Source organism: Cricetulus griseus, chromosome 3 (assembly GCF_003668045.3).
Source record: "Cricetulus griseus strain 17A/GY chromosome 3, alternate assembly CriGri-PICRH-1.0, whole genome shotgun sequence".
NCBI lineage: Eukaryota > Metazoa > Chordata > Mammalia > Rodentia > Cricetidae > Cricetulus > Cricetulus griseus.
The window spans coordinates 118,771,564-118,798,462 of NC_048596.1; the positions used below are offsets into that span (position 1 = coordinate 118,771,564).

The window sequence follows — 26,899 nt, forward strand, 5'->3', positions numbered from 1 at the left end:
ATGCATGGACCACCACTCGTGGCCCTCTGCTGGACTCTTTATTGAGCCTCTGTAAGATGGCAAACCTTGTTATAGGTGGGCCTGGAACAGAAAATAAGACAAAAAAACCTGTCCCCAGTTTATATTCTACCAGAGGGCAGAGAAACAAAATGCATAGCAACAAAAACAGATATTAGACTCAAGAGTGAAGAAATAGTGATGTTGGTGACACGGGAGCCTTAAGAGATGACATTTTGTGTTTGGTTTCCTGCCAAAGCATTGCAAAAATAAACAACACACACACACACACACACACACACACACACACACACACACACACACACACCACACACACGTAAAGATGACATATATGTAAAGACTTGAATGATCCAAAAGAGGGACAACTTAGGGTTAGACAGCCTAGGAGAAGCCACAGGCTCATAGGGAAGAAATAGCTTGTAAGAAATTAAAGTTCTATGTTAGTGAAAGACCAGAAAATGTTACGGGATTCATTTAGTACAGAAGATTTTATTGTATGCTCTGTGCCCACCAATAGCAGCGGGCCCGGAGAATGACACGGTGCATATATAATCACATTTTCCACCATTACAGGAGAAGTCGGTGAAAACTTAATTCCTATTCACGTTATTATGAAGGCTCCGGGCTTTTCACCCAGCCTCGATCCTTCGATCCCTCCTCCCGACGCCAGGGTGCGCTGCGCCGTTCCTCAGCTGGGTGGCGTCTCGCTCTTCCGTACTTCCCTTCTCGCTGCGCAGCACTTCCGGTAGCCGGCGGAAGCAAGGGGTCTGTGGCTGCCGACGCCGGGGTCCGGAGGCATGGCGTGGGCGGGGCAGGGGGAGGTGTGCACCGAGCAGGCTAGGGCGACCCTTGCCCCGGCCCCATGAGCCAGGACCCGACAGGTGAGGACTTGTCCTTTTCGGCCGGTGGGAGCTCCGCGGCGGGCTCCTCTCCGCATGATACCCGGGCCCCAGGAGCCCCGGCGCCAGGCTTTGCCCGTGAAGGCTCCGCCCTGGGCTTTTCTTTCCGGGGGCGCCCCTTGGGCATGTGTGTCTGCCTCTTGGCATCCTTTTCTTGTTTTGGAAGCAGTCGCCAAGTGAGGAGACATCTGCACTTGCTCTAACGAGGAAAAAAAACAAAAGAAAAAAACCAAAAAAAAAAAAAAAAAAAAAAAAAAAGAACCCTAACAATTTGCTTTCACACATTTAGTGACCCGATTTAGCCTGGCTTTCTTTTCGTTTCAGAACGTACCTAAGCGTCTACCATGTGCTAGCCCTAGAGCTAGATAAAGAATATACCGTGGTGACTGAAGTAGACCTGGTTACTTCCAGTAGAAAGAGTATAGTTCAGCGAGGAGAATTAAACATTAAACACAATCATGCAATCGAACATGCAAATAAAAGTTGTGACTGAATACTATAGAAAGAACAAGAAAAAGATGAGTCCTAATTTAGGGAGGATGGTAGGGAAAAAAAAAGACTTCCCAAAAGTTGACACTAAGGTTGCAACAGGAAAAGTTAAGGCAAGGACCAGGGAGAATGCATTTGAGAAAAGGAAGGTACCTCTGTGTTTTCCCACGTTGGTCAAGAATATGACTTGAGGTAAGCCCAGTGTTTAAGAAGGGAGCTTGGTAGGTGTCAAGCACTGGGGTGGGCATACAGAAGAGGTGTGTAGCTGACCCAGAGAGATCACTATAAGTATACATATAAGTAAAATACAGAGAATTGCAGGGAAAGAGAGGTGTGGCTACCGTGTTGGGATATCAGGTCTCATGAAGTGAAAAAAGGCCTTCAAAGACAAGATGTTGGAGTTGATACCCCAGGTAGTTCTCAAAGGTGAAGAGTTTAATTTCTACAAAGGCCAGATAGTATATTTCAGTCTGTGATCTGTTACAGACACTCAGCACTTCTTTCCTAGGGCTAAAGTGGCCATAGGCAATATGTAAATGAATGAGTGTGGTTGGGTTCCAGGGAAAGGTTCTTTCCTAAGTCAACCAGAATAGTAGTTTAGAGTCTGACCTCCTCAGGTCTAGCTCAGCATGCGGTTTAGATCCTTATCCTGTGGAGTAGTTTATCCATGGATAAGTTTGAAACAAAAGGATTGCAAAACAATACCCTTACTATATGTTGTAACTTTTTGTTTGTTTTGTTTTATGGTGCCGAGGATCTGGGCTACTTGTTAGCAGAGCCTTTGCCAGAATCACCTCCACCCCAGCTTTTGATTCCTTTCTGATGATTATTGATGTACTTTCTTTGTTGGCCATTTGTATGCCTTTGGGGAAATGTCTTTCAAGTATATCTTATCTGTCTGTATTTATTTATTCATTTATTTTTAAATAATTGGGTTTTGTGAGTATTTGTTGGGTTCTGGGAGTTTTTTTAAATAGGCTGAGTATTAACTCTTTATTAGATATTTGACCAGCAAATATTTCTGTTCATTTTGTAGGTTGCCATTTCACTTTTTTGGGGTGGTGGTGGTTGTTGTTTGTTTTTTGAGAAAGGGTTTCATTGTGTAACTCTGGCTGTCTTGAACTTGATCTGTAGATGAGGCTGGCCCCAAACTCACAGAGATCTACCTGCTTCTGCCTTTCCAGTGCTGGGATTGAAGGCGTGCGCCACCAAGCCTGGCCCCCTTCCACTTTCTAGTTGTAACTTTTAGTGTATAATGTTTTTATGTATTCATGTTTAATCATCTTTTAGATGTGTTACCCATGCTTTTGGTTTCACATCGTAAGTCATTAGATCCATTTTCATCGAGTTTCTCCCTGTGGTTTCCCTTGAAAGTTTTATAGCTATAGGTCTTCCACTTAGTTAATTCATTTTGAGTTAAGTTTTGTAAATGGTGCAAGATAAGGGTGTAATTTTATTTCCAAGATTCTTTTTGCTTATGATATCCATTTGTCCAGAAGCCGTGCGCTGGAGAAACTCCCCTTTCCTGTTGTGTGGCCTTGGCCTTACTGAATACCAAATGCTGTTTGCCCATGTGTGAGCTTCTTAGGGTTTGGCTCCATATCTGGGAAATCAGCTTAAAGGAGGAGAGCTTTGCTGTGTCTTAGTTACAGAGGGCTCAGTCCATCATTTTGAGGGAGGGTCTGGCAAACGGGAAGCAGAGAAAGGGGGGTAAGGAAAGGGTCAGAACAAGATTTAGCCTCCAAAGTCAAGTGTTCATATCCTGTTTCCTCTGCTTCTTCCACTCAGGCTTTCCTTCTACCCATCATCACCTCCCAGTAATGCTGCCATTATGAATCCACAAGATATCAATCCGTTGATTAGATCAGAGCCCTCATAATCTAGTGGTCTCTGGAACTGACTTATGGACACCCAGAGGTATGCTTCACTGATTCCTGGAGCACGGTTCTCAACCTCCCTAATGCTGTAACCCTTTAATACAGTTCTGCATGTTATAGTGACCCCCCAACCATAAATTATTTTTGTTGCTACTTCATAACTATAATTTTGCTACTGTTATGTATTATAATGAAAATGTCTGTGCCTTCTGATGATTTTATGTAACCCCCGTGAAAGGATTGTTCAGCTACCAAAGGAGTCGTGGCCCACAGGTTAAGAACCTAGAGGTTTCTTTCTTTCCTCTTTTTTTTTTCTTTTTTTCTTTTTTCTCTGTGTAGCTTTGGAGCCTATCCTGGCACTCGCTCTGGAGACCAGGCACAGAGATCCACCTGCCTCTGCCTCCTGAGTGCTGGGAATAAAGGCATGCGGCACCAACGCCCAGAGAACCTAGAGGTTTCTAATCCAGTTCTGTTGATAAGATTAATCATGGTTTATTCTGAGACTCCATTCTTTGCCATTGACCTGGTTATGCAAGGGTTATGCTATTGTTGTTGCTTTGTAATAGGTTCTGAAATCAGGAAATATGAGCACTCCAATTGTGGTTTTGTTTTTTTTTTTTCCATATCATCGTAGCTATTTGGTATTCTTTGAGATTTCATATTATTTTTAGGGTGAAAAATGCCATTGGGACTTTGATAGAGATTGCTTTAATCTATAGATCACTTTAACATAACAGCCCAGAGGGAGCTGGAGAGATGGCTCAGAGGTTAAGAGCACTGGTTGCTCTTCTAGAGGTCCTGAGTTCAATTCCCAGCAATCACATGGTGGCTAACAACCATCTACAATGAGATCTGCTGCCCTCTTCTTGCCTATAAGCAGACATGCAGTCAGAATACTGTACACATGACAAATAAATGATAATATTAATAATAATAAAACAAAAAACTGTAACAGCCCAGAAAGTGTATATATGCAGTGTTACCTTTTGTTTGTTTAAAGACAGAGTCTTGTGGCTGGGGAAAGTAGCAGAGTTAATTTAGAGTGCTTACCTGGCATATGCAAGGCCCTAGTTGATTCCCAGCACCCTGTAAACCAGATATGGGTGCACAAGCCTGTAATCCCAACACTGGAGGGTTGGAGCAGAAGGATCAGCAGTTGAAGGTCATCCATGGCTGCGTAGCAGGATTGAGGCCTGCCTGGGATATGTGATATTCTGTTTCAGAAATAAACAGACAAAGACACGATTGCAACCTGTATTCTGGTCTGGCCTTGAACTTGACGTAATATTCCTGCCTTGGCCTCCTGAGTGGTGGTAGTGTTTTTTACTTGTGTGCCACCATACTATGGGAGTGTGATTTTTATGCTTTTCACATTTAATATACTTGTCAGCTTACTTTTTGAAAATTCCGTTAGCTCATAGTTAGAAGGTATTGTTTCAGTATTGTATCCTTCTTTTAGACTGTTAGCTTTAGATATGTCAGGATCACTGTGTAACTCTAATCTTGGAAGGAGAAATGCTGGTCACTGTGGTCCCGGGACATCCTGGGTTTAGTCAAGTGAAAGTAATGTTTAATTTGCATGTACTTATGTATTCACAAGTTTTCCTCTGTTTTCTTGATTTCTGATTTTTTTTCCCATGCAGAGATGTTATGATGGATCAGCATGTTTCCACCATTAAACCCCGACGAATCCAAAATCAGAATGTCATTCACCGCTTAGAACGCCGTCGGATCAGTTCAGGCAAGGCGGGAACCCACTGGCATCAGGTCCGAGTGTTCCACCAGAATGTCTTCCCGAACTTCACAGTGGTCAACGTCGAGAAGCCTCCCTGTTTCCTGCGTAAATTCTCACCCGATGGGCGCTACTTTATTGCTTTTTCTTCTGACCAGACATCTCTGGAAATCTATGAGTACCAGGGCTGTCAGGCAGCAGAGGACCTCTTGCAGGGGTACGAAGGGGAGATCTTGTCCAATGGCAACGACCAGCGGTCAGTCAGCATCCGAGGCCGGCTCTTTGAGCGCTTTTTTGTCCTGTTGCACATTACCAATGTGGCGGCCAATGGTGAGCACTTGAACCGGGAGTGTAGCCTCTTCACTGATGATTGCCGGTGTGTCATCGTAGGTTCCGCTGCCTATCTCCCAGATGAACCCCACCCTCCTTTCTATGAGGTTTATCGGAACAGTGAGTCCGTGACCCCTAATCCACGGTCCCCTCTAGAGGACTATTCCCTCCACATCATTGACCTTCACACTGGCCGTTTGTGTGACACACGCACATTCAAGTGTGACAAAGTGGTCTTGTCACACAACCAAGGGCTATATCTGTACAAAAACATCCTGGCCATATTGTCTGTGCAGCAGCAGACCATTCATGTCTTCCAGGTGACTCCCGAAGGCACTTTTATTGACGTTCGGACCATTGGCCGCTTCTGCTATGAGGATGATCTGCTCACTGTGTCGGCTGTTTTCCCTGAGGTGCAGCGGGACAGCCAGACAGGCATGGCCAATCCCTTTAGGGACCCTTTCATCAACTCCCTGAAGCACCGGCTGCTGGTTTATCTGTGGCGCAGGGCAGAGCAGGATGGTAGCGCGATGGCCAAGAGGCGCTTCTTCCAGTACTTTGACCAACTGCGGCAGCTGCGCATGTGGAAGATGCAGCTTCTGGATGAAAACCACCTGTTCATCAAATACACCAGTGAGGATGTAGTGACACTTCGGGTCACAGACCCGTCTCAGGTATGGGGCGAGCTCTCCTGCCCATGCCCTGTTAGTCTCCTCCCCCAGGAATACACACCTTAGTGTAGTATTGAGTTTTGCTATGCTTGGGTTCAAACTTCCAGTCGGTTTCCTTTTTGTCTGGCCTCACATACTGAAATTGACAAATGGAGGGTAAATGTGAAGCCACTGTCATATAGACAGTCAACTCTGTGGTTATTTATCTCAGTTGTTCCACAGGGCATTTTCAGTATCTGTCAGACAGGAACCCAAATGCCATAAGGTTGGGGTTTGAACCACATATGTATAATCCTACCTAAAATTTTATAAGATGCTTATTGAACCAAACAGGTTCTAGCAAAAATGGATATTCTTTGGGGCTCAGTGGTAGAGAGCCTGTCTAGCATATGAGGCTCTGGGTCCATCCCCTGCACTAAAAAAAAAAAAAAAAAATCTGACATTGCAGTCAGATTGTGCAGGTGGAGCACTCCTATAATACCAGTAATCCCAGCAGTGGGAAGGCGGAGGCAAAGAGATCTTGGGTTCAACGGCTGTGAGACCTTGACTCAGAAAACCAAAGGAGGATAAGTGGTGATGAGAGGGAGTAACAGAGACAGTACTGAGACAAGTTAAAATACCTCTGGCCATCCAGGGAACCCTGGACATTTGTCTTTGAAAAGCTTTCCACTTCAGTGTTGACTGAGTAAGAAGCCTACCTTTCTGTATCTTTGGCTCCCTTACCCCAAGCCAGTTTGGGTATTCTCTATTTTGGAAATAGAAAACAGTTAGGCAAACAGTAAACTAGGATGTCAGCCAGTTCTATCTCTAAGAGATCCTATACATTGCTGAGGGTTGGCTCAGTGGATAAAGTATCTGCCTTATAAACATGAGGGGAGTTTAGACTCCCAGAACCAATGTAAATGCCAGGTAGGTGTGGTGGCCTGTTTGTACTTGCAGTGTTCAGAAGGCGGAGACAGTCCCAAGAGCAAGCTGTCTAGTCAGCAAGCTCTGGGTTCGACAGACACCACCTTAATGAATGTGATGAACAGTGATTGAGGAAGGCTCTCAGCACCAACCTTAGGCCTCTGTGTGCCCAGGTTTGGTACAGACACACACTCCACCACATATGCATGAGAAATAAATTAAAAAAGAGATATATACTATACAGGACATGATTTCTAAGCTTCCACCCACCCTGTGGTAAACTATCTTCCAGCTCCACCCCACCCCCCATAAGAGCTTGTGCATTCTAAAAAGGGGGTGTGATTTGGTCAACTTTTATTTTTAAAATTGTCTTTCTTCTTTGCTAATGATGAGCAGTGTTGCCAAGCCACCACAGGTGAGCATCCAGTTCATCGTATGCGTCATGGAAGAGGGGTGGTAGAGCCCTCGACTTCTTTCCTGTCCTGTCCTTAATTTCCCAGTCTGCTGAAGAGGGGAAGCTCACAAGTGTTTGTGTAATTTTATAGTCACATAATTATGAAAGATCCTGCTAAAACCCTGATATGATCAAAGTGGTGTCCTAGTCTATAGATGGGACATGAGTCAGTCTTTTATTTAGGTTTCAGCTATAATTACCTTTCTATTTTGGAACGAATAAGTTGTCTGTTATCACTGCACTGAGATTATCCTTTTTTTGTCCTTTGCTAAAAGGTGACCTATTTTTTTTTTTTTTCTGGTAGTTACAGTCAGTGACAGTGAGACATGCTGCTGGGGCTGTGCCCTCCGCTCATGGAGTTTGAAACTCGAAACCTAGTCACTGTGCCCCAGTTGTCCTCTCCTCTCTCCCTCCAGTTTAATTTGATAAGTTCCAATAAGATTAATGAGTAAAAAACGGCATCCATAGACAAAGCCTTGGTAATATTATGGGTATTATTCTCAGGTTGCCCTCCAGCCTCTTTAATTTGCAGCCAAATTTAATTTCCAGGTGACTGCAAAGTCATGTAAGAGGAGCTCTGGGAAGGACTAATTACTAGTGAGACAGGTGGGCCAAATGGCTCCAGAGATGGGTAATAGAGATTTAGACTCAATCAGAGGAAGGTGAAACCCTAATCCTTATGTCCCGAAGATGTCTTTGAATTCTGCTGGAAGCTTGCAGATTTACTTCACACTGCTGCATTCGCTGTGACAAAAACTCAAGGTACCCAGAGCACTGGAGGTGTCAAGGAAGAGGCCCAGTCACCCAGGGCCCCATTCAGAAAAAGCATGCCACCTATGGCATTTGAATGCCTTTCAGGTTCCCCCTCTCCTCTTAATTGCCAGAAATCTCAAAGGTACCTTTCAAAAGCTCTTGGCTGAAAGAACATTTATGGAGAAAGAAATGGAAAATGCCTGTCTGATTTTTCATTTGTTCATCTGCAGTATCCTGCGTGGATACAACTTGCCTGGGCAGTTTTAGCACACAATGTACTTAAGATGTCTCTCTGTGTGCTAGAAATATTAAGAGGGAAAAATAAATGCCCCTGAATTGAACTTTCAACTGTACACATAGAAGGGGAAATCATTTACCAACAGGCAGCCTTGGGCTGCAAATCACTTTCTCAGCAGGGAAGAAAATTAAATCTGGCATTTTTAAAACTTTTTTTTTTTAAAAAAAATCTTAGGGTGGATTGGGGAACAAATAGGGAATAAACACTCAGAAGGAGAAATATTGAATTTGCACAGTTTGAAATGAAAGATTGAAAGCCTTTTTATATATACATGCTGGCTAGCTCAGTAATCCTAGCAGCGTGCTGGCAGTGGGAGATCTGGTGGCATTGAGACTCTCAACTGACAGAGCCAGTACCACTTCTTCCATTTCCAGAACCTCTGGAGCCATGTTCCCTCTCTAGTGCCAAGGCTGAGGTCCCTGAGTGGATTGTTGTGGGGGGTGGATCTTAAGTCAAGTGGGAAGTTTCCTAGGCATGGTGGTCCCATGGCTGCCTCTCTTCTTCTGCAGGCATCCTTCTTTGTGGTGTACAACATGGTGACAACAGAGGTGATCGCCGTGTTTGAGAATACATCAGATGAGCTTCTGGAGCTCTTTGAGAACTTCTGTGACCTCTTCCGCAATGCTACCCTGCACAGTGAAGTCCAGTTTCCTTGCTCAGCTTCTAGCAACAATTTTGCACGGCAGATCCAGCGCCGGTAAGCTATTCTGCCAGGCCTCCCATTCTTAACTTTAAATGGTTGGTGTTAGACTGGTAGCCATTTGTTTCAGGAACTATGTATTTCTGTTTGTCCTGCTGGTCTTGGTATGTCTGCCTTTTGGAATCCACTCCTGTGTTACTCTCATTCCTATCTCTGAGGACCTGTGTAATTATTTATGCATCTTCCAGGTCCTTCTTAGACCATATGTGAGCTGCAGAAAGATAGAAACTACATCCGTTTATTGTTACATTCTCAGTGGTGCACTGCCAAGCCCTTAAATATTTGTGGAATGAGTGATGGAGATCATTTTAGAGCTTCTGGTTTAAAATGGCATGTTGAACACATCCATTTATCTCTGTTCCATGGTAAATCCCTCTAAAAGTAAATTGGAGGGATAGAAGGATGGATTGTAAGAACAGAAGAAAAGACAAACTAGAAAGTCCATGTTGTCTAGGAACCATCTAGGAGTAGTTCCTTTGGGCTAAGAGCCCCTGCTAAATATGGTGTAGTCACATAAGGCCTCCTCAACTTTCATACCTAAATTGTCCTAACCTTAACAAGGTATGGAAAATATCTGTTTTTGGTCCCCAAATAGGCCAGACCACATTGAGCGGATGAATCAGAGCAAGCATCATTGCTTCTGGGAAAGATGAGCAAAAAGGTAACTTAATGTAGTAGCTCTGTTGTGTACAAGGACAGTTGTGGGTTAGACAGAGTGATTCTGACACCTCACTGCCTGTGCCTTCTCTCCAGTGCACTTATCTTCTGCCTTTGTCCATGGTTTTCTCCTTCTCAATCTCACTGTGTAGCCTCTACTGGTCTTGTACCCATGGTGATTCACCTCCCTCACCGTTCCTAGTGCTGGGATTACAGGTGGGGGAATACCACTCCCCTCCCTTTTTGGTGGCAGTGCTGGGGACTGAACCTTGGAATCTTCTTTCAAAATTAACTTTTTTTTGGTTTTTTGAGACAGGGATTCTCTGTGGCTTTGGAGGCTGCCTGGAACTAGCTCTTGTAGACCAGGCTGGTCTCAAACTCAGAGATCCGCCTGCCTCTGCCTCCCAAGTGCTGGGATTAAAGGCGTGCACCACCACCGCCTGGCCCAAAATTAACTTTTAAGTTAATCATATCATTAACATGTTACAGAAGGTAGGTGTCTTAGTTTCCTTTTTGCTTTGATAAACACCATGACCAAAAGTACCCTAGGAAGGAATGGGTTTATTTCATCATAACACTTCTAGGTCACACTACATCACTGAAGAAAATCAGGGCAGAGACTCAAGGCTGGAACCTGGAGGCAGGAACTGACATAGAACCACAGAGGAATGTTGCTTCCTGTCATGTTCCTGGCTCTTCCCTAGCTAGCTCTTTGATTTAGTCTGGAAGCATCTTTCTGCAGCAGGCTGGGCCCTCCTTCATCCACCAGTAATTAAGACAGTTTATCACAGGTATGGCCACAGGCCAGAACTAGGCCATTCCTCAGTTGAGTTTCCCTCTTTGAAACTAGTACAGTGGGGATACTCAGTCAAAACATCAAAGAGGCAAGCTCCATGCAGTCAGGAATTCTATTCACTGCCATGTCCACACCAAGGCTAGTGTCTGTCAGCTGAGAGGAGTGCAGAGAGGCCTGTTGAATGGATGGAGTCATTGAGGAGTCAGAATACTCTCTGGAAAGTACGTCAGAATTCCTTCGGAATAAGGAGCGCCGCAGGCACCTCGTGCTTCCATTCAGTGAACCTAAAAAGTTTGTTTCTTACCAAGTTCATGCCCTCATACATCTGCCCACAAAATGTATCATAGTTTGCTTTAATGAATTATTATTATAATTATAATAATGTGTATGTAAACTGAAATTACCTTTTTTAAATTTCTTGTAAATATGTGGCTCTTAATGGAAAGTTGTGTAGTAAATGTTCTTTAGTAGTCTTTATGTAAAAACAAAAAACCATGAGGAGCTTATGGGTTAGCATAAACAAATAAAATGGACTCTTAAGTCCTGAATCATTAAGAAGTGCCATTACCCTAAAAGAGACCAAAACAGACCAGGAGAGGAAGAGGCAGAACTGCAATCACTGAAACAACTGAAGGTGGAAATACCAGGGTAGCCTCGAACACTGATGCTCTAGGAGACTCAAAATTTGTTAGATTTAGCTGAAGAACTCTCCAAGAGAGAAAAAAGGGGGTGGGTAGGAAAATGGGAAAGAAAGAGTTAAAGAAAATTTTGAGAGCATTTGCCTAGAGTTATACCTGGCTGTTCCCAGAAAAGAGAAATTGAGGACCAAAGGGGTAGAAACAATGTGAGCACTTTCTAACTCTGACGGATAGAACTTTCTAGATTGGCAGGACCATCCATGGCTATTGGAACCAACTATTAAGCTTTCAGGAATTTTTGCAAGATGATTGTTAAACATAGCCATTACTAAATTGTAATTACTCCCTTTGGCATTAGCCATCCTTTTGAGATTATCTGTATCTGGTTGGTGGAAGCTACATAGTGAAGTTCTATGTCTCATCTCCAACAGTGTTGGATGATGTCACGTTGATACCTTGAAATTGGCCACAGCAGGAAGCTTTACACCACAGAAATTGGCAAAAGCTGCAGATCATGCCCTCCCCACCACTTGCACTGCCAAGAAAAATCACCTGCTTTACCAGTGTTCTATTCAGCCAAGTACTTAGTATAGTCAGTGAGTAAAGGCCCACATGGAGGCATGCCATGAAATTTTGAAACATTGGAGAGAATGGTTAAGTCACAAAAGCTTTGAGCAAGAACATACATTGCACATGCAAAGATTTTATCAGAATGGTGTCAGTGACGGCACTAAGAGCTCACAGACGTGAAGATCTTGCCTTCAAAAATTTTGTGAAAAGGGTGATTTCAAGGGCCTGGGAATGTAGTTCATTGATAAAGTTGGCTACTCACAAGGTTCTGGGTTCAATCCTGCCCCTATCCTGGTGCCACCAAAAATGACTGTTTTCCTTTAATTTTTTGAGCCAGGAATAGTCCAGGCTGGCCTTGAGCTTACAGTTCTTCTGCCTTGGGTTCCTGAATGCTGGGATTACATATGCTTGCCACTGTGCCTGATGAAAGGATTTCTCATTTAGAACCCTATATTCAAATAGAGGAGAACAAAGATTTTCAGGTCTGTGAGACTCAAAAATAAAATGATCTTTTATGTGTCTTTCTAAGGAAGCCTTTGGAAAATACATGCCATCAATAAGCCACAAGGCTGGTTTGTAGGCAACAGAATCAGAATTCTGAGGGGTGCTGAAAGGGGAGCTGTGAGATCACAGTTCACAGGTCAGACCTGAAGGGCATGAGAGAGTGAAGGATCCAGGAAGGAAGGGTTTCAGGAAAAGGCAAAGTTGGGATGCTGTCTGGTGGGGTTGAGTATATATATCATCACTGCTGTTCTGGTAGGGTCATCAGTGGTGTGTGAGCAGAGCTGTTGAAGGAGACCAGGAGCTACCTATGGTTAATCAGGCAATAGCAAGCCCATAGGCTGACGTGTTTCTGAGGCTTTTGAAGAACACCAAGGAGGGCAGATGGCTGGATTGGAGTGAGCAAGGGATAGTAGTTGGAGATGGGGACAGAGACAAAAATGACTGTCTACAGCTTCAGATGGTACAGTGTTTGCCTAGAGTATTGGGAAATGGTGTTGACTTCTCCCTCCCTCCTTCTTTCCTTCCCTCCCTCTTTCCTTCCCTTCCTCCCTTCCTCCCTCCTTCCCTCTCTCTCTCTCCCCTTCTTTGCCTCTGCCCACTGAGGATTGACCCTAGGGGCCTCTGGAGTGTCTGGCAAGTGCTGTGTCACTGAGCTATATCCCAGCCATCTTTCTACATTTTTTATTTTAAGGGTTCTCACCAGTTGCTGAGTCTGGTCTAGATGTTGTTCTTGAACTTTCAGTCCTGCCTCAGTGTCCCAAATAGCTGGGATTACAGACCTCTGTCACCAACCAGATGGCTTTCCTTACTTTAAACTGAGAAGTAAAAATGGCATGTTTGTGTGTTGACCCAGTAGAGAAAAACCCTGCCTAGAATGTGAGAAGGGATGAGATCTACTGCCTCAAAGAGAGATTGGAATGCTATGCAAGGACAGATGCTCTGTGGAGACCTCAAAAGGCTCTCTTCGGCTTCCCTGTGTTTGTCAGGAACAAACCAGGTGGAGATGAGGTAGCTGTGGAGAGAGTAGGAGGCAGGTTGGACTGTGGAGTTCAGAGGAGTATCCCTCCACATTGAAGGCCTGTGTGGGTTCGTGGCCATAAGGCCGGAGTGAGCATTACTGTTTGCTTTTCTCTAGCCATAGGAAACTGAGCAGGCACAGGCATAGAATGAGCAGAGCTGAACTTCACTAGATTCCCTACTCGAAAGCATAGTTCAAAGTTTAGAGCCTGCATGCAGTGGAGCTGTTTCATGATTAACTATGAATTGTAAGATGGCTAAAGAAGAAACAGGGGACATAATGGGTGTGTGAGGTGGAAGGGAAATGTTGGTGGAGTCAGTGGGTTTTGAAGGATTGTTGACGTATACAAGGCTGGAGCTGGAGAGAGAGAGGATTGCTGGAATATGGGATGGTCCACCTGGGGTTACAGTGGTTGCAGGGCAAGAGTGAGGCTATAGGAATGGAGGGTTGAGGCTGAGGGGAAGTTAGGGACTGGGGGGCCATGCTGTTAGAAGGATGGCTACTGAAAATTTTTAAGTCACCTAGGATTAAGAGATGTGAGTTGGACAGTGACACAGCTTCAGATACCAGAGGGACGGTTTCTTCATGCTTCAAATAGTGGGGAGTTGGGAGAATGGAGATATGGTGGGTGTTGTTAAAGAATAAGAACTGCTTCAATGTACAGATCCTGTAGGCCATCCTAGAGACTCTGAAAGCCTCGAGCCAGCTCCCATCATGTTGCTGTCAGTGATGACAAGGACAGAGACACAGCTCTGTGGTGTCACCTGCAGTATCCTGAGGAGTTCCCTTATCCTTTGGGGACCTTCACTGGTGTGCAGCCAGATCCATGACATGGCAGCAGAAAAGAATCTCCGGATGAGCCAGGATGTGGCAGAAGTTTTCAGCAGATCTAAGAACAGTGTTAGGAACACGGGTTAATAGAGAGGCACTCAGGAAAGGGTGAGGCATACTCACGTGGGTATGGGGCTCTCAAATGAGAGTTGCGGTTCAGTGTCTTTACAGTAGCTATATGTACTACTTTTGGTGGCTTCTTGGTTGTATCTAAAAGGGTTGTTGCTAAGGAACCTTTTCTTTTCTGGCAAATGAGGTTTAGATTGGTTTCAGAGAGGCATTGAATAGGAGTACAGCAGATGAAAGCCCTAGTTCACAAGAACTGCAGGGGAAATTAAGATTTGTTTGAGTATGCATGCCTGTGCCGTGGCACACATAGGCTGTCAGAGGACAACCCTTGGGAGTCGTTTATCTCCTTCCACTGTGGAATCTGTGATTCAACTCAGGTCAGGTCTTCAGGCTTGCAAAGCAGTTTCACCTGCTGAGCTCTCTCTTTGGATTTTAGACATGTTAATGTGAATTTTAAACTCAGGCAGCTGCTGAGAAGCCTTCCTCACTGGTTCTTTGTTTTAGGTTCAAAGACACGATTATAAATGCCAAGTATGGAGGGCACACGGAGGCTGTGCGCCGGCTGCTGGGCCAGCTCCCCATCAGTGCCCAGTCATACAGTGGGAGCCCCTACCTGGATTTGTCTCTCTTCAGCTACGACGACAAGTGGGTGTCAGTCATGGAGCGACCCAAGACTTGTGGAGATCACCCAATCAGGTACTTTGCCACCACCATAGCTCCAAACAGCTTGAAGTGAAGGGCACTGTGTGTCCTCTCTTCCCCTTTGATGACATGGGTCAGTGACTGATAGTCTCTTGTGCTTCAGCTGGAAGGGAAAGGCAGGTTGTTTTTATTGAGTGCTGAGGGCCTGGATCACCTAGGCAGTATTCTCTGAAGTTAATTACTGCCGCTAACATTTTGTTCAGATAAATGCCTTAAAAGTGCCCAAGGAAGCCAGGCAGTGGTGGCACATGCCTTTAATCCTAGCGCTTAGGAGGCAGAGGCAGGAGGGTCTCTGAGTTTGAGTCCAGCTTGTTCTACAGAACAAGTTCCAGGACAGCCAGGGCTACACAGAGAAACCCTACCTTAAAAGCAAAATAAAACAAAATATAAAAGCATGCAAGGAAAGGAGCTATGTTTTCTGCTTTTAATAACCTAGTGGCATTCCATAACAGATTATACATCCAGTATATCAAACTGAAATTATTTTATCCATGTCACTAAGTAGAAAAAGCAGAATTATTTTTTTTATTTTTTTTTTTTACTTTTATTTGTTTAAGATTATTTCATGTGTATGAGTATTTTGTCTACATGTGTGTGTGTATACCATGTGTGTATCTGATCCCCACAGAGCTCAGAAGAGGGTGTCAGATCCCCTGGTCTAGAGTTATTGTTGGTTGTGAGCCACCATACTGGGAAGTTACAGGTGGTTGTATGCTACCATGTGGGTGCTGGGATTTTAACCCAGGCTCTCTGCTAGAGCAACAAGTACCCTTAACCACTGGGCTATCTATCTTTCAGCTCCTACTGCTGGGATCTTCAAGTTAGCTCCTTGTAGGCATTCTTCTCTCCTAAAAGTCATACCTGTTCCTCTACGTCTAGAGCCTGTGCTGTAATCCACACTATGAAGAGGAATTGGCTGTCTCTAGGGGACTGGAGCCCTACACTGTAGCTTGCAAGATCTTTTCACATGGAGACAGTAGCACTCAGAGTTTATAGTTTTGTTCGTCCTTTCCTCCCTCCTTTGCTCCCTTTCTTCCTTCTTTCCTTCTTCTCTTGGCTGGCCTTTGAACTTAATGTACAGCCAAGGGTGACCTTGAACTAGACACACACACACACACACACACACACACACACACACACACACACACACACACACACACACACACACACACACACACACACACACACACACTGTATTATAGGTAATGCCTTATCACACCCAACTGTAGTAAGTATGTTTTGTCATCAGCCCAAATATTAAATGGGTCTGTGTAACATACTCTGAATAGTTAATCACCATTCATAGTATTTCCTTTGGGAAATTGCTGTCAAATTCCGAAACTCAATTAAAACTTTTTGTTTTCTCATGGCTCTGGATTATTTTGCAGTAAATTCCAGTTTCCCTAGAATTTTATCCATAAACATTTCAGTGTGGATTTCTGAAAGATAACAAGCATTAACAAATAACAAAAGCCTTGATATCATCCTTTCTAAACAAATTAATAAAAACTTATTAATGGGGCTTGGAATGTAGCTCAGAAGGTAGAATGCTTACCTAGCATGCACAAAAGCCCTAGGTTCAGATCTCAGCACCACATAAACCTGGAGTGGTGGTGCACACCTGGTGGTGCACTTGGGAGGTGGAGGCAAGAAGATCAGGAGTTCAAGATTATCTTTCACTGCATGGCAGGTTTGAGGCCAGCCTGGGATTCATGATACCCTGCCTCAGAACAGACCAACATTTGTTAATGTCACCAAGCATCTAATTAGCTTTCCCTATATTGCCTGTGACTATTCTTTTTGCACAGTTCCTTTGTTTGACTCGTGTTCTAAACAAGGTTCATATGTATGTGGCTGCTACCCTTAAAATCTTAGTCCATAGGTTTACTTTTCTCTTTGTTTTTCTTGCAATGACATCATTGTTCATCACCAACTTGTTCATCCTGTAGTCTTCCTCATATCTGGGTTCTGTTCATTACATGCTGGGAGTAGAGTTTACTACATTTCTCATTCCCCTGCTGTCCTACAAATTGGTAGTTAGACTTAGAAGCACAAACAACTCACTTTAAATTATAAACTCTGTATGTGTTGGGAACTATGTGGGTAGGTTAATGCGCTTTTTATGCGTAAAAGCACATAATGGGCCTCATTTGATATAGTCAAATAGATACATTCTCTGCCTTTTCAATATGAAAAGATGAGCCTAAGTAACACACCTGCAATGCCCCTGCTATGACCGAGGAGGCTTCCCTTATAATCCCCTCGTGTTTTTACTTAAAATGAGAATGGAAAGGATGTTAATGGCTTCTGAAGAGGCAGTGTTGTCAGACAACTTCATTTTCTGTTCCATCTTGGTCTTTGTCAATAATTGTGTTTGTTCATGTGTTCATTTGGAGCTTTAATCACAACAGCCATCATGGTTTGTTGACTGCTTTCACTGTAGGGATGTTTTTCCATTGTGTTACATAGTCCTCACAACTGCACTCCTCACACTGACACACTGTTCCATTAAGTAGACACATCATCATTTATCTAGCCTTCTGCCCATCTATTTTATGCATTTTTACATTAGAGCAAATCAGATAATGCCATCATTAATCATTTAAATTAAATTCTGAGGATATGAATTCTTGGGGATGAAATTATTTTATCAAAAAATATGACTATCCTTGAGCTGGGGGGAAAGGGGAGGACACATTTCCCTAGTATGTGCAAGGCCCTGGATTTGAGACTCAGTTCTGCAAAAATAATAATAATAAAACAATAGTAATAATTAAAAAGTATGAGCATCTTTAGACTTGTTTCTCTATTTGTTTTCCAGAAAAGGAAATCATAGAGTCTTTTGGTTCAGAATTCTCCATTTTCTGGAATTATCCTCCAGCCTGTTCTTCATCTTTAGTTTCCCAAATCGCATGTCATTCAAAAATATCTTTTGTTTAATTGTTTTAGATGGAAAATCCTAACCCAAACCACTAGCCATTTTGTTTGTATGCAAGTGCCCTACTGCTGAACTGCATCCCTAATACATGATTTAATTTCTGTATGTGAAAAATGACAGCCTTCAGAGAGTATTTTATTTCATCTTTTTGTTGAGATGCTCGTATAGAGCCCAGCCAAGCCTCAAACGTGTTATATAGCCGAAGCTGGCTTTGAACTCCATATCCTTCTACCTCTGCCTTCCAGAGTGCTAGGATTACAGGGATGTGCCATTATAACTGGTGCAAGAATTTGTTCTTAAAACTGGAAATCTTAAATGCCCAGATGGTACTGTTCTAGCCACTAGCCACTTAATGTGAGATGAGGCCAAGCTGAGATGTGTGCAGGTGTCAGGTACATTTCAGATTTCAAAGATGTATTGAAAGAAAGAGTATGTGGTATCATTATTTTTTTTTTCTTTTAGAGTGACTGTGGGTTGTTATGGTAGTATTCTGGACATACTGTATTAAATTAAATATATTACAAATTGTTTCACTTTTTTGTTTTACTCTTTTTTTAATGTGGCTATTCAATGATTTAAAGTTATAATGAAGCTTAGATTTGCTGTTTGCTTCATTTCTAACACAAGCTTAGACAGTCTTTAGACAGGAGCTTCTGGAAGCAGGGAGGCTGTCATTTAGAGTCTAGTTCAGGGTCATCGTGATCGCTGACTAAGGACAGGACTTAACTTTACAGTCCCTGCCTCTAAGCTGAGCCGATCAGATAAGGTGGCTTCGTGGTTCATTTATCAGATGAACTAGTGAGTGTCTGCATCCCCTGCTGTCCAGACCTCAAGATGGCAGTGATAGCAACACCGTGTCTTTCTCTGTTTAGGTTCTATGCCCGGGACTCTGGCTTGCTGAAGTTTGAGATCCAGGCCGGCTTGCTGGGCCGCCCTATCAACCACACAGTGCGCCGTCTCGTTGCCTTCACCTTTCACCCCTTTGAGCCGTTTGCTATTTCTGTGCAGAGGACTAATGCAGAGTATGTCGTCAACTTCCACATGCGACACTGCTGCACCTCGGTGCCTCACCACACCCGCGCTGTCCAGGACTTTGCCCCTGCCTGACTCAGTGGATTCCAGAGCAAAAGCAGCTGGCTTCCCAGCTTTGGGAATTCCACACTGGAACCCCTCCTTCACCTGAGACGGAGCCTGAGAGGAGTGGAGGATGGGGTGCCACCGAGTGGGACTTTGTTTTCCTGTTACCCAGTCTATCGTTCTTACAGTTTTCTCGATTTTCCCTGTGGGAACACCTAGCATTAAGTCCATTCTATTTTGTTTACTTAACATTTTATGGCTGTGAAGATAGAAGAAGCATTACACCTTTCCCCCTGGATGCCACTCTTTGGCATTATGGTCTGAAGCCTGCAGCAGGTATATCATGTTTACTCCTGAGAATTATGTACTCCTTTCCATTTCTCAAACAGGCAGGGCTCTTTATAAGAGAAAATAAAGCCTTGGTATTTTCTTACGAAACTCTTGCTTGATGTTTCCCTTTTTTTGGATACTTGGGTCAAGAGAGGGGACTGCAAGAGAAATGGCCCTGGATGCAGCAGCTGCTCCTGGGTGTGCTAAGTGGCTAGTGCCCGCATGAAAGACAGTCATTTGCCAGCATTGTTTCCTTCCCAAGGGCTTTCTGCTGGTAATTGTTAGCATCAGAGAAGTGGGGGTAATCACACATCCTTATGTGGAAGCATGCTCACACCTGCTGCCCGTGTCATGCTGGTGGGAGAGCATGCAGCCCTGTGAGTACTGGCAGAAACAAACAATGTGTAGCACGTACTGTCCTTTGAGTAGCAGGAGCTGGAAAGCTCCAGGTGTCCCTAAACAGATCAAACTGGTTGTCCCTGGGTGGTTGAGCTCTCATAGCTCTCCTATAGACCCCTGCTGGCCCTACACTGCAACCTTCTGTCACATTGTCAATCAGTCTCCTCCGGAGGGCTTGTCAGCCTGTTTATATTTCATTTGCATAATGTTTTCCCCAGTAATAATGTAGTCAGCTTGTTTAGAAACATCTGTCTCAGAAGGTACCTTTGAAATATTTTGTACCAAAGCAATCTGTAGAGGAGCCATGGGTGCAAGCAGCTGGGTCCTATATTCCTTCTGCTAGCCAGACTTCTGGGAAGCATAAGAAAAGTGATAGGAGATCCTGGGCCACACCCATGCCAGTTTTGTTAATGTCATTATCTTTAGTATTAAATAGCTAAATTTATTTTCTGCCTTCAAGATTTGAGTACCTACTGTGAATCAGGTTGATTGTGTCCTAAGAATGAGGAGAGCTAGAAAGAAAGATGTGGCTGTTAATTCAACAGAGAAAACCTTTTATAGAGTTTCCCTGAGGACAGTGGAGGGAGGTGATGGAGACGCAAGGGAAGGAATCCCAGGGAAGAGCTACTGAGATTGCATCACTGTGTGTGCTGTGACCCAGAATAGTGCGACCCACCTTTAAGATGGGTCATCCCACTTCCAGTAACCCTGTCTTGAATCTGTCACTGACATGCCCAGAGCTTTGTCTCCCAAATTATTCTAGTGCCTGTCTAGTTGACAGGATTAACTACTATACCCCTACATTCCTTTTCTTGTCACTATGACCAAATGACCTAACTGAAGCAACTTAGGGCAAGAAGGGTTGGTTTTACTTAGTTCACAGTTACCTGGTGAAGAAGGGATGGTGATGTTCATGGGCCTGGGGGAGATTCTTACTTTACTCTCATCTTGGCTGCAAACTCAGAAGGAAACACCTCAGGTAGGAAATGGCCAGCTATGATCCATCTCCATGGCCCTACATCTGCCAGTTAAGTCTCAGATGCAAAAGGTTCCACAACCTTCAAAATTGGCATCATGAATATGAATGAAGTATTCAAACATAGAAGCCTATGAGGGACATTTTGTACTCAAACTGTTAACAGTCCCGTCTCTGGTCATGCAGTGTTCAGTTGCTGAGTGTTTCTGCCACACGGTTATTCCAGGACCCAGAAGTCTTGCATCTGGTTTCCTGCTGTCCCCTATGGCATCACTCTGCATTGAGTTGGGGCAATAGTGAAAGAGTGTGGAGAACGCTCTGCTTGGTCATAGGCCCCTGTCCATGAGTGGCAGACATCCCTTCCATACACATCCCTTTGTAGTGGACCTAGCCAAATGTACACATATAAGCAAGAGAGTAAGAACTGTTGTGTGCTTGGCTAGACATGCACTGGTGTTTCTTGTATTCAAAAGGAGGGAGACTGAGTTTTGATAGACAAATAGCCATTGCTGGGTTATGAGCTTCTTCGTTAGCTGTCACCTCCCCTTGGAATACTCTTTACTTATTCATCCCAGGTGGCTTGGTGTAATATAGACACTGTCTCGCCAGTGTCCTTGTCTGTCTTTCTTTCCTTCCTTCCTTCCTTCCTTCCTTCCTTCCTTCCTTCCTTCCTTCCTTCCTTCCTTCGCTGTTTTGCTTCCTTCATGATGTATTAGAACAACCTCAACTCTGTGTCCATGTTTGAATGACTGAAAACTATGTTTGCTCTTGAGTTCATGATCACAGCCCTGAGATGGGTTTGCTCTGCATTGCAGAATTAGTCTTGTATATGCTCCTTGTCCCATTTTCCACCTCTGGAGGCTCTTAGTTTTCAACTTTGCCTGCTTCTGTCTTCAGATTTCCTTCTATATTTCTCAGCTGGCCACCTTGCTCCTTCAAGTCAAGTCAGAAACTATCAGGTGGGAAATTTCTCTCCCTTTCCTTTATCATGTCAACCAGGAGACATGTCTGTACTTGTTCCTTGCAGGAACCTTGATGTAGCTAGTAACATTCACAGTTCAGAGTGGAGTGAACAAATGCAGGCATGCTTATTGTTAAACTCCCTTTGTCTATTCTTAAACAATGCTGGGCCCCAAGCACAAGGGATGGTATTGCCCATAGTGGTCAGGTCCTCTTGCTTCAGTTAACACAATCACCACAATCCCCTTCACACAGACCAACCTGATCCAGACAGTCCTTCATTGACACTCTTCCAAGGTGACTCTAGACTGTGTCAGGGTGACAATTAGAGCTAACCATCTCATCTGTGGTATGATAAGAATTAACTGCTATAAAAGATGAACCCCCCCCTACCCCCGCCCCACACACAGTGGCACAATCCCCACTCTGGGAACTTGCTCACTGCTTTCATGCAGTGCATTTCAATAAATTTTCTCTTCATCTTTTCAAGTCTTGGCAAGTTCTACTCCCCATGTCACTGCACTGCCTTCTACACATTGTTTTGCAGGACACCTAGTGCATCAATAGAGAAACACTTGCTTCTGATTTCTAGGGCAACATGTTTCTAGTTTTCCTGCCTTCATGATTGCTCTTTGTTGGCCCTCTTTCCTGACTTCTCTGAGCTCTATCTTAAGATGTTGGATTCTTACCACCATCCCCCCCCACTTTCTTTAGTAGATTTCTTTTTTCCTATGGTTTTAAATTCTAGTTATAGATTGATGGCCCTCAAAGTTGTGACTCTAGCTGCCCCCACCTTGAGCTCCTAATTCATATAGCCCATGACTTACATGAAGTCTTCCTTTAGATATCAAATAGACTTTTTAAAACTAGTGTATGCCTGATACCATTCTTGCCCTACCTCCAATCTATTTTTCCTTCAAGATTCCCCATATGGAACCAGGTGTCGTGGCACACGCCTGTAATCCAGCACTTGGGAGGCCGAGGCAGGCAGATCAGGAGTTCAAGGTGAACCTCAGCTCATAGTGAGTTTGTGACCAGCCTGGGTTAAATGAGAGCCTGTTTCAAAAAAAAAAAAAAAAAAAATCCAACCAACCAACTATCCAAACAAACAAAATGATTTCCCATATGGCCTCAAAATCTATACCCATTGGCCAATACCTGACTTCATTCTTGGGGGTTGCCATGTGTAGTCTAAATCAATTTTGGCAGCCCTATATTCATTACCACTGACTAAAACAGGAGCCTAGATCAAAACATGCTAGTGTGACTCAATTCAGGTCAATGGCATGCTGAGGTATAGGCTTCTGAGTAATATTTCCCTATTGATAGTGGTAGTGATATAACGTGTAAGGCTACTTCCCCATAGTCCAAGGCTCTATATCCAAATTCAAAAGAATCAGCCTTAGGATAAAGTTGACCTGGTCTAAAACCAAGAGCAGAAACAAGCTCTGCTTATTGGTGACATGGCTAGTTGATTGGCCTTGAAAGCCATCCTGTGTCTGCAGTTCCAGTTCTGTGAGATAATGTCCTTATGGCTTAAAGCTCTTTGAATTGAATGGTCTGTTTCTTGTAGTTGAGAGCAAAGTAATTGATGTAAAGAGAAAAGTCCTTGTGGAAAAGTTCAGCCTTATCCCTTCTTTCTTTTTTCCTTTCCTTTCTTTCTCTTCCTTTCTTCCTTTTCTTTTTTTGGGACAGGGCAGGGTCTTGCTATATTACTCAGGCTGGCCCTGATTCCCTGGACTCAGGAGATCTTCTTGCCTTGACCTCTGGGGTAGCTTACAGCTCTAGAGTCTATCAGAGTGTACAGCTCCCTGTGCCTGTCTTAGATTCATGGGATTTGTGGAGGCTGGAGCTTAATGGATCCAGTTATGGTTTCCATGAAGTCAGCTGCTGGGGGGTTCCTGTTCTTGGGGCTCTGTGACAGTTTCTGGTGTTCCCGTGGCTTCCCTGCAGCCATCCTTGGGTTTCTCTGTGTGTTTCTGATAACTAAGAGGATTTAACTAAAACTGGAGAGAAAGCACCCAGCCTGTTGAGTGCTTGCCGATATTAAGTTCTCAATCTTTGTGTATTGTTTATATTGGCTTTGCTCCTAAAGGATTTAAGATGGCTCTCAGTAAATTCTAGCATTGCCACTCAGGAAATGTCCAAGAGTCTCAAGACTCTTTGGCGAAACAAGTTCTTTGAAACTCAGTGTTTAGGAAGAGTAGGAGTGGACTGCAGGAAATCTTTCAGATGTAAATCTTCCCTGAGCCTATCCCCTTCCCCCACCCCGCTTGGCAAAGCTGGCGTGTTGGTCTCAGACTGCTGCTCTGGACCTTAGAGAATGCAACGGTTTAATTTAGTATTGCCTGTTTCATTTGCAGCCCTTGCAGAGAAGCATAAGTGAGTGAAAAGCCTAAATTAGATAATTTTTAAAAGGACAGTAGCTTCATTATTTTCGAGTACACAGAGTAACTTAAACTTGACAATGAAGTGTTCTGTTGTAGCAGCTCTTAGGGACATTTCTTAATGAGTAGATTATAATTATTGCTAATCAGCATAACAGTTCCCCGAAACACGTGCTTTGAAAGCAATTGAGCATATTAACTGACTTGGATGTTCCAAGGGGCAATTTTGTTTACAACATTAATTTCCTGTCTCCATATCCTTGATCTTGGAAGCCCTCTGTTGTTTCAGAGAAAACATTTTAAAGGTTTTCTGCATTAGACAACATCTGATTATGCTTGTAGGGAGCTGAGAGATGCATTCTAAGACCAAGATTCTTCATCCTTCATGCATGGTGCCCATATCCAATTGTGGGATCAGCTCTAGCTGGCATGGATGCTAGTACCAGCCTTGGCTTTGTCACCTGGCTGACAACTGTGGGCTTAATCATCAGAACTTTCCCAAGTTTCCCTTCTATTATTTGAGGGCAACTTTCCTACTTCACAGGACTGATGCAAGCACACAGCGGGTGTCAGTTAAAGCTCTTACTATGCTAAGGACTCCATGAATGTCTACTACCTTCTATCTTCCCCTTAGACATTTTGGCCTAAAGGGGAGTTTCTTGTTTCTTCAGCACCTCAGGGACTGCTCCCAGCCCTGGTGACTGAGATCCACTTGACCGCTTCTCTAGTTTCAACCCCTGGTCACTGAATGAAAACTGGTAGCATCTCAAGGGGTGTCATTCTGCTGCCACAGCCTCTGTTCCCAGCATTTCTGTGTCTGAGAGGACCCAAGCATCCCTATTCCCCTTGCAGCAGCAGAACTCATTGATTAAAGGGAGTTTGGTCTCCTGAGGGCTTGTTTCTGTTGTTGTCATTGTTGTTGTCAAGAGCCAGAAGCCACACTAAGTGCCTTGCATAGGAAGGGATGGAATCTGCCCTGTCAGTTCTGTAATATGTATTGCTGTGCTTTCTTAAAAATTGGAGATTGTCTTCTGAATGGTTCCTTGTCAGTGTCAGGCATGCTGCTGTTCTAATAGAACTGCTGTCGTCACCTGTGCACATGCAAACCGGCCCGCATTTGCCCCTGTTGTCATCACTTTTGTAACATGTACTGTTGGTGTCAGAAGTATTCCACAGAAGCACTTTGTACGGTATTGTCAAGAAGATTGCAATATGATTGGGTTTCCTAATGCAAGGCTGTTGTCCTTGGCACAGATGCAGAGCCATGGAGGCAGTGTTCAAATTAGTGAAGGGCAGGTTTGTCACCACACCATAGCTTTTTGCAGAGCCGCAAGTGCTCTTTATAACTGAAAGAGAAAAGTACCACCAGAAAATGACATTTTACTGACATGATGAATTGGTGTAGTATCACCTGTCACATTAAGAAGTCACGTGAACGAAGGAGAGACCAACTCACCCCTTGAAGTAGATGGAAGAAGCTTTAATAAGGCCAAAGCCTGGCAGGATCAGTGTGTGCCAAGCACAGGGCTAATGGTTAAGGTGGGAATAGATCTGTCAGAGGGTCTCTGCTGAATTAAAACAGGAGCTGATTAGCTCTTGAGATAGGTGATCCAATAGAGGAAAACACAAGGCAAGTCTAAGTTGAATACAGAACACTAGTGACATTAAATGTTCTTCAACATGCCTTGAACACCACCCAACACAAAACCACAAACTTTACTTAAAACCTGAAAGTTTTCTTGTATCTCTATTTTATGGTGCTCTGTATGAGTGTGATCTCTGTGGACAGTGATGTCATGTCACTATGTCAAAAGGCATACCTTGTGGCGATTTCAAACTCAGGTTCCTCAGCCTCGTTTTTTGAAACATTCTGTTGCAGATTCTGAGATTTGGAATCTGTCCTCCAGAGGAATTATTACTTACAACTACGGCCTCTACTATGTTCCTTTGAGGTCACAGTTTGTTTTTCTGCTGTTATTTTGGCTAAAACACACATACACACACACACACACACACACACACACACACACACACACACACACACACCATTTTTTAAAAAATAACGTATATCTGGGAAGTGATTTTCAAATTAGGGTGGGTTACAGGTAAGATTGGGGTAGTGGACCTTTAAGACTCTTAAAGGCAGATAGAAAAGAAAAAGACCTATCAGTATCATTTTGGGGAGGAATGAAAACTGCCTAAATTTTCACGTTAGAAACTTAAGGGTTTGAGAAGGCAAAGATTTCCCAATGAGGTCATGTAGAGGACACAGTAATTAGTAGCTGGAATACATCCTTTCAAAGGCTTGGAAGGACATGAGATTTTTTCCTGGTTATCCAGTTGGTGGGGCAACACAAGTTTTAAAATATTGAGAAATGTATTAGGAAAATGTAGTTTCTGAATGGTGGTACATGCCTGTCATCCCAGCCCCCAAAATGGCAGTGCCACCAACAATATCGTGGTTGTAGTCTGGGCTCAGCTCAGGCTGGACTCTGATTGGAAAACAGGATTGCTACTAAAAATCAGCATCCCTCAGAAACATTATAAAGTCAGTTTCTGTTAGCCAGGAAAACCCATTCCTTTCTTATCTGCCACTCACAGCTCCCCAGTTTCTGGAAAAGGCCAGCTAGTTATCCACTAACTCAAACAAGGCTTCAACAGATCAGATCCCTGGGCTGTTCCTGTTAACTCGCCCTCCTTCCACTGCAGTGTAACCCCGTATAGCTGGCAATACTCTTCCACCATTTTTGCTATTCTCTCTGCCCCAGAGAGGTAGCCATGGCAGTTTTGAATTCACCAGAACAAACCTTTCTTCACACCCACTGAGCAGTTTGAGTTTGGTTCTTTCAATGCACCCTTGTTTACACCAGCTGAGGCTGGAGGATCACACATTTGAGGGCAATGTGAGCTACACAGGCAG

At 43.8% G+C, this 26,899-nt stretch overlaps 1 protein-coding gene across 2 annotated transcripts; it reads left to right on the plus strand.

Moving 5' to 3' along the window:
- The first annotated feature begins 760 nt into the window (after nucleotides 1-760).
- Det1 (DET1 partner of COP1 E3 ubiquitin ligase) lies at nucleotides 761-19,365 on the plus strand. Of its 2 annotated transcripts, XM_027408175.2 has the most exons (6): nucleotides 761-899; nucleotides 3,195-3,323; nucleotides 4,927-6,019; nucleotides 8,937-9,124; nucleotides 14,715-14,906; nucleotides 18,723-19,365. In XM_027408175.2, the coding sequence occupies exons 2-6, from the start codon at nucleotides 3,310-3,312 to the stop codon at nucleotides 18,955-18,957; spliced, it is 1,722 nt and encodes a 573-aa protein (XP_027263976.1). In that variant the 5' UTR covers nucleotides 761-899; nucleotides 3,195-3,309; the 3' UTR covers nucleotides 18,958-19,365. The 2 variants fall into 2 exon arrangements, with proteins under 2 accessions (XP_027263976.1, XP_027263977.1); XM_027408176.2 differs by lacking the exon at nucleotides 3,195-3,323 and having other exon boundaries at nucleotides 774-899.
- Nucleotides 19,366-26,899: the final 7,534 nt, after the last annotated feature.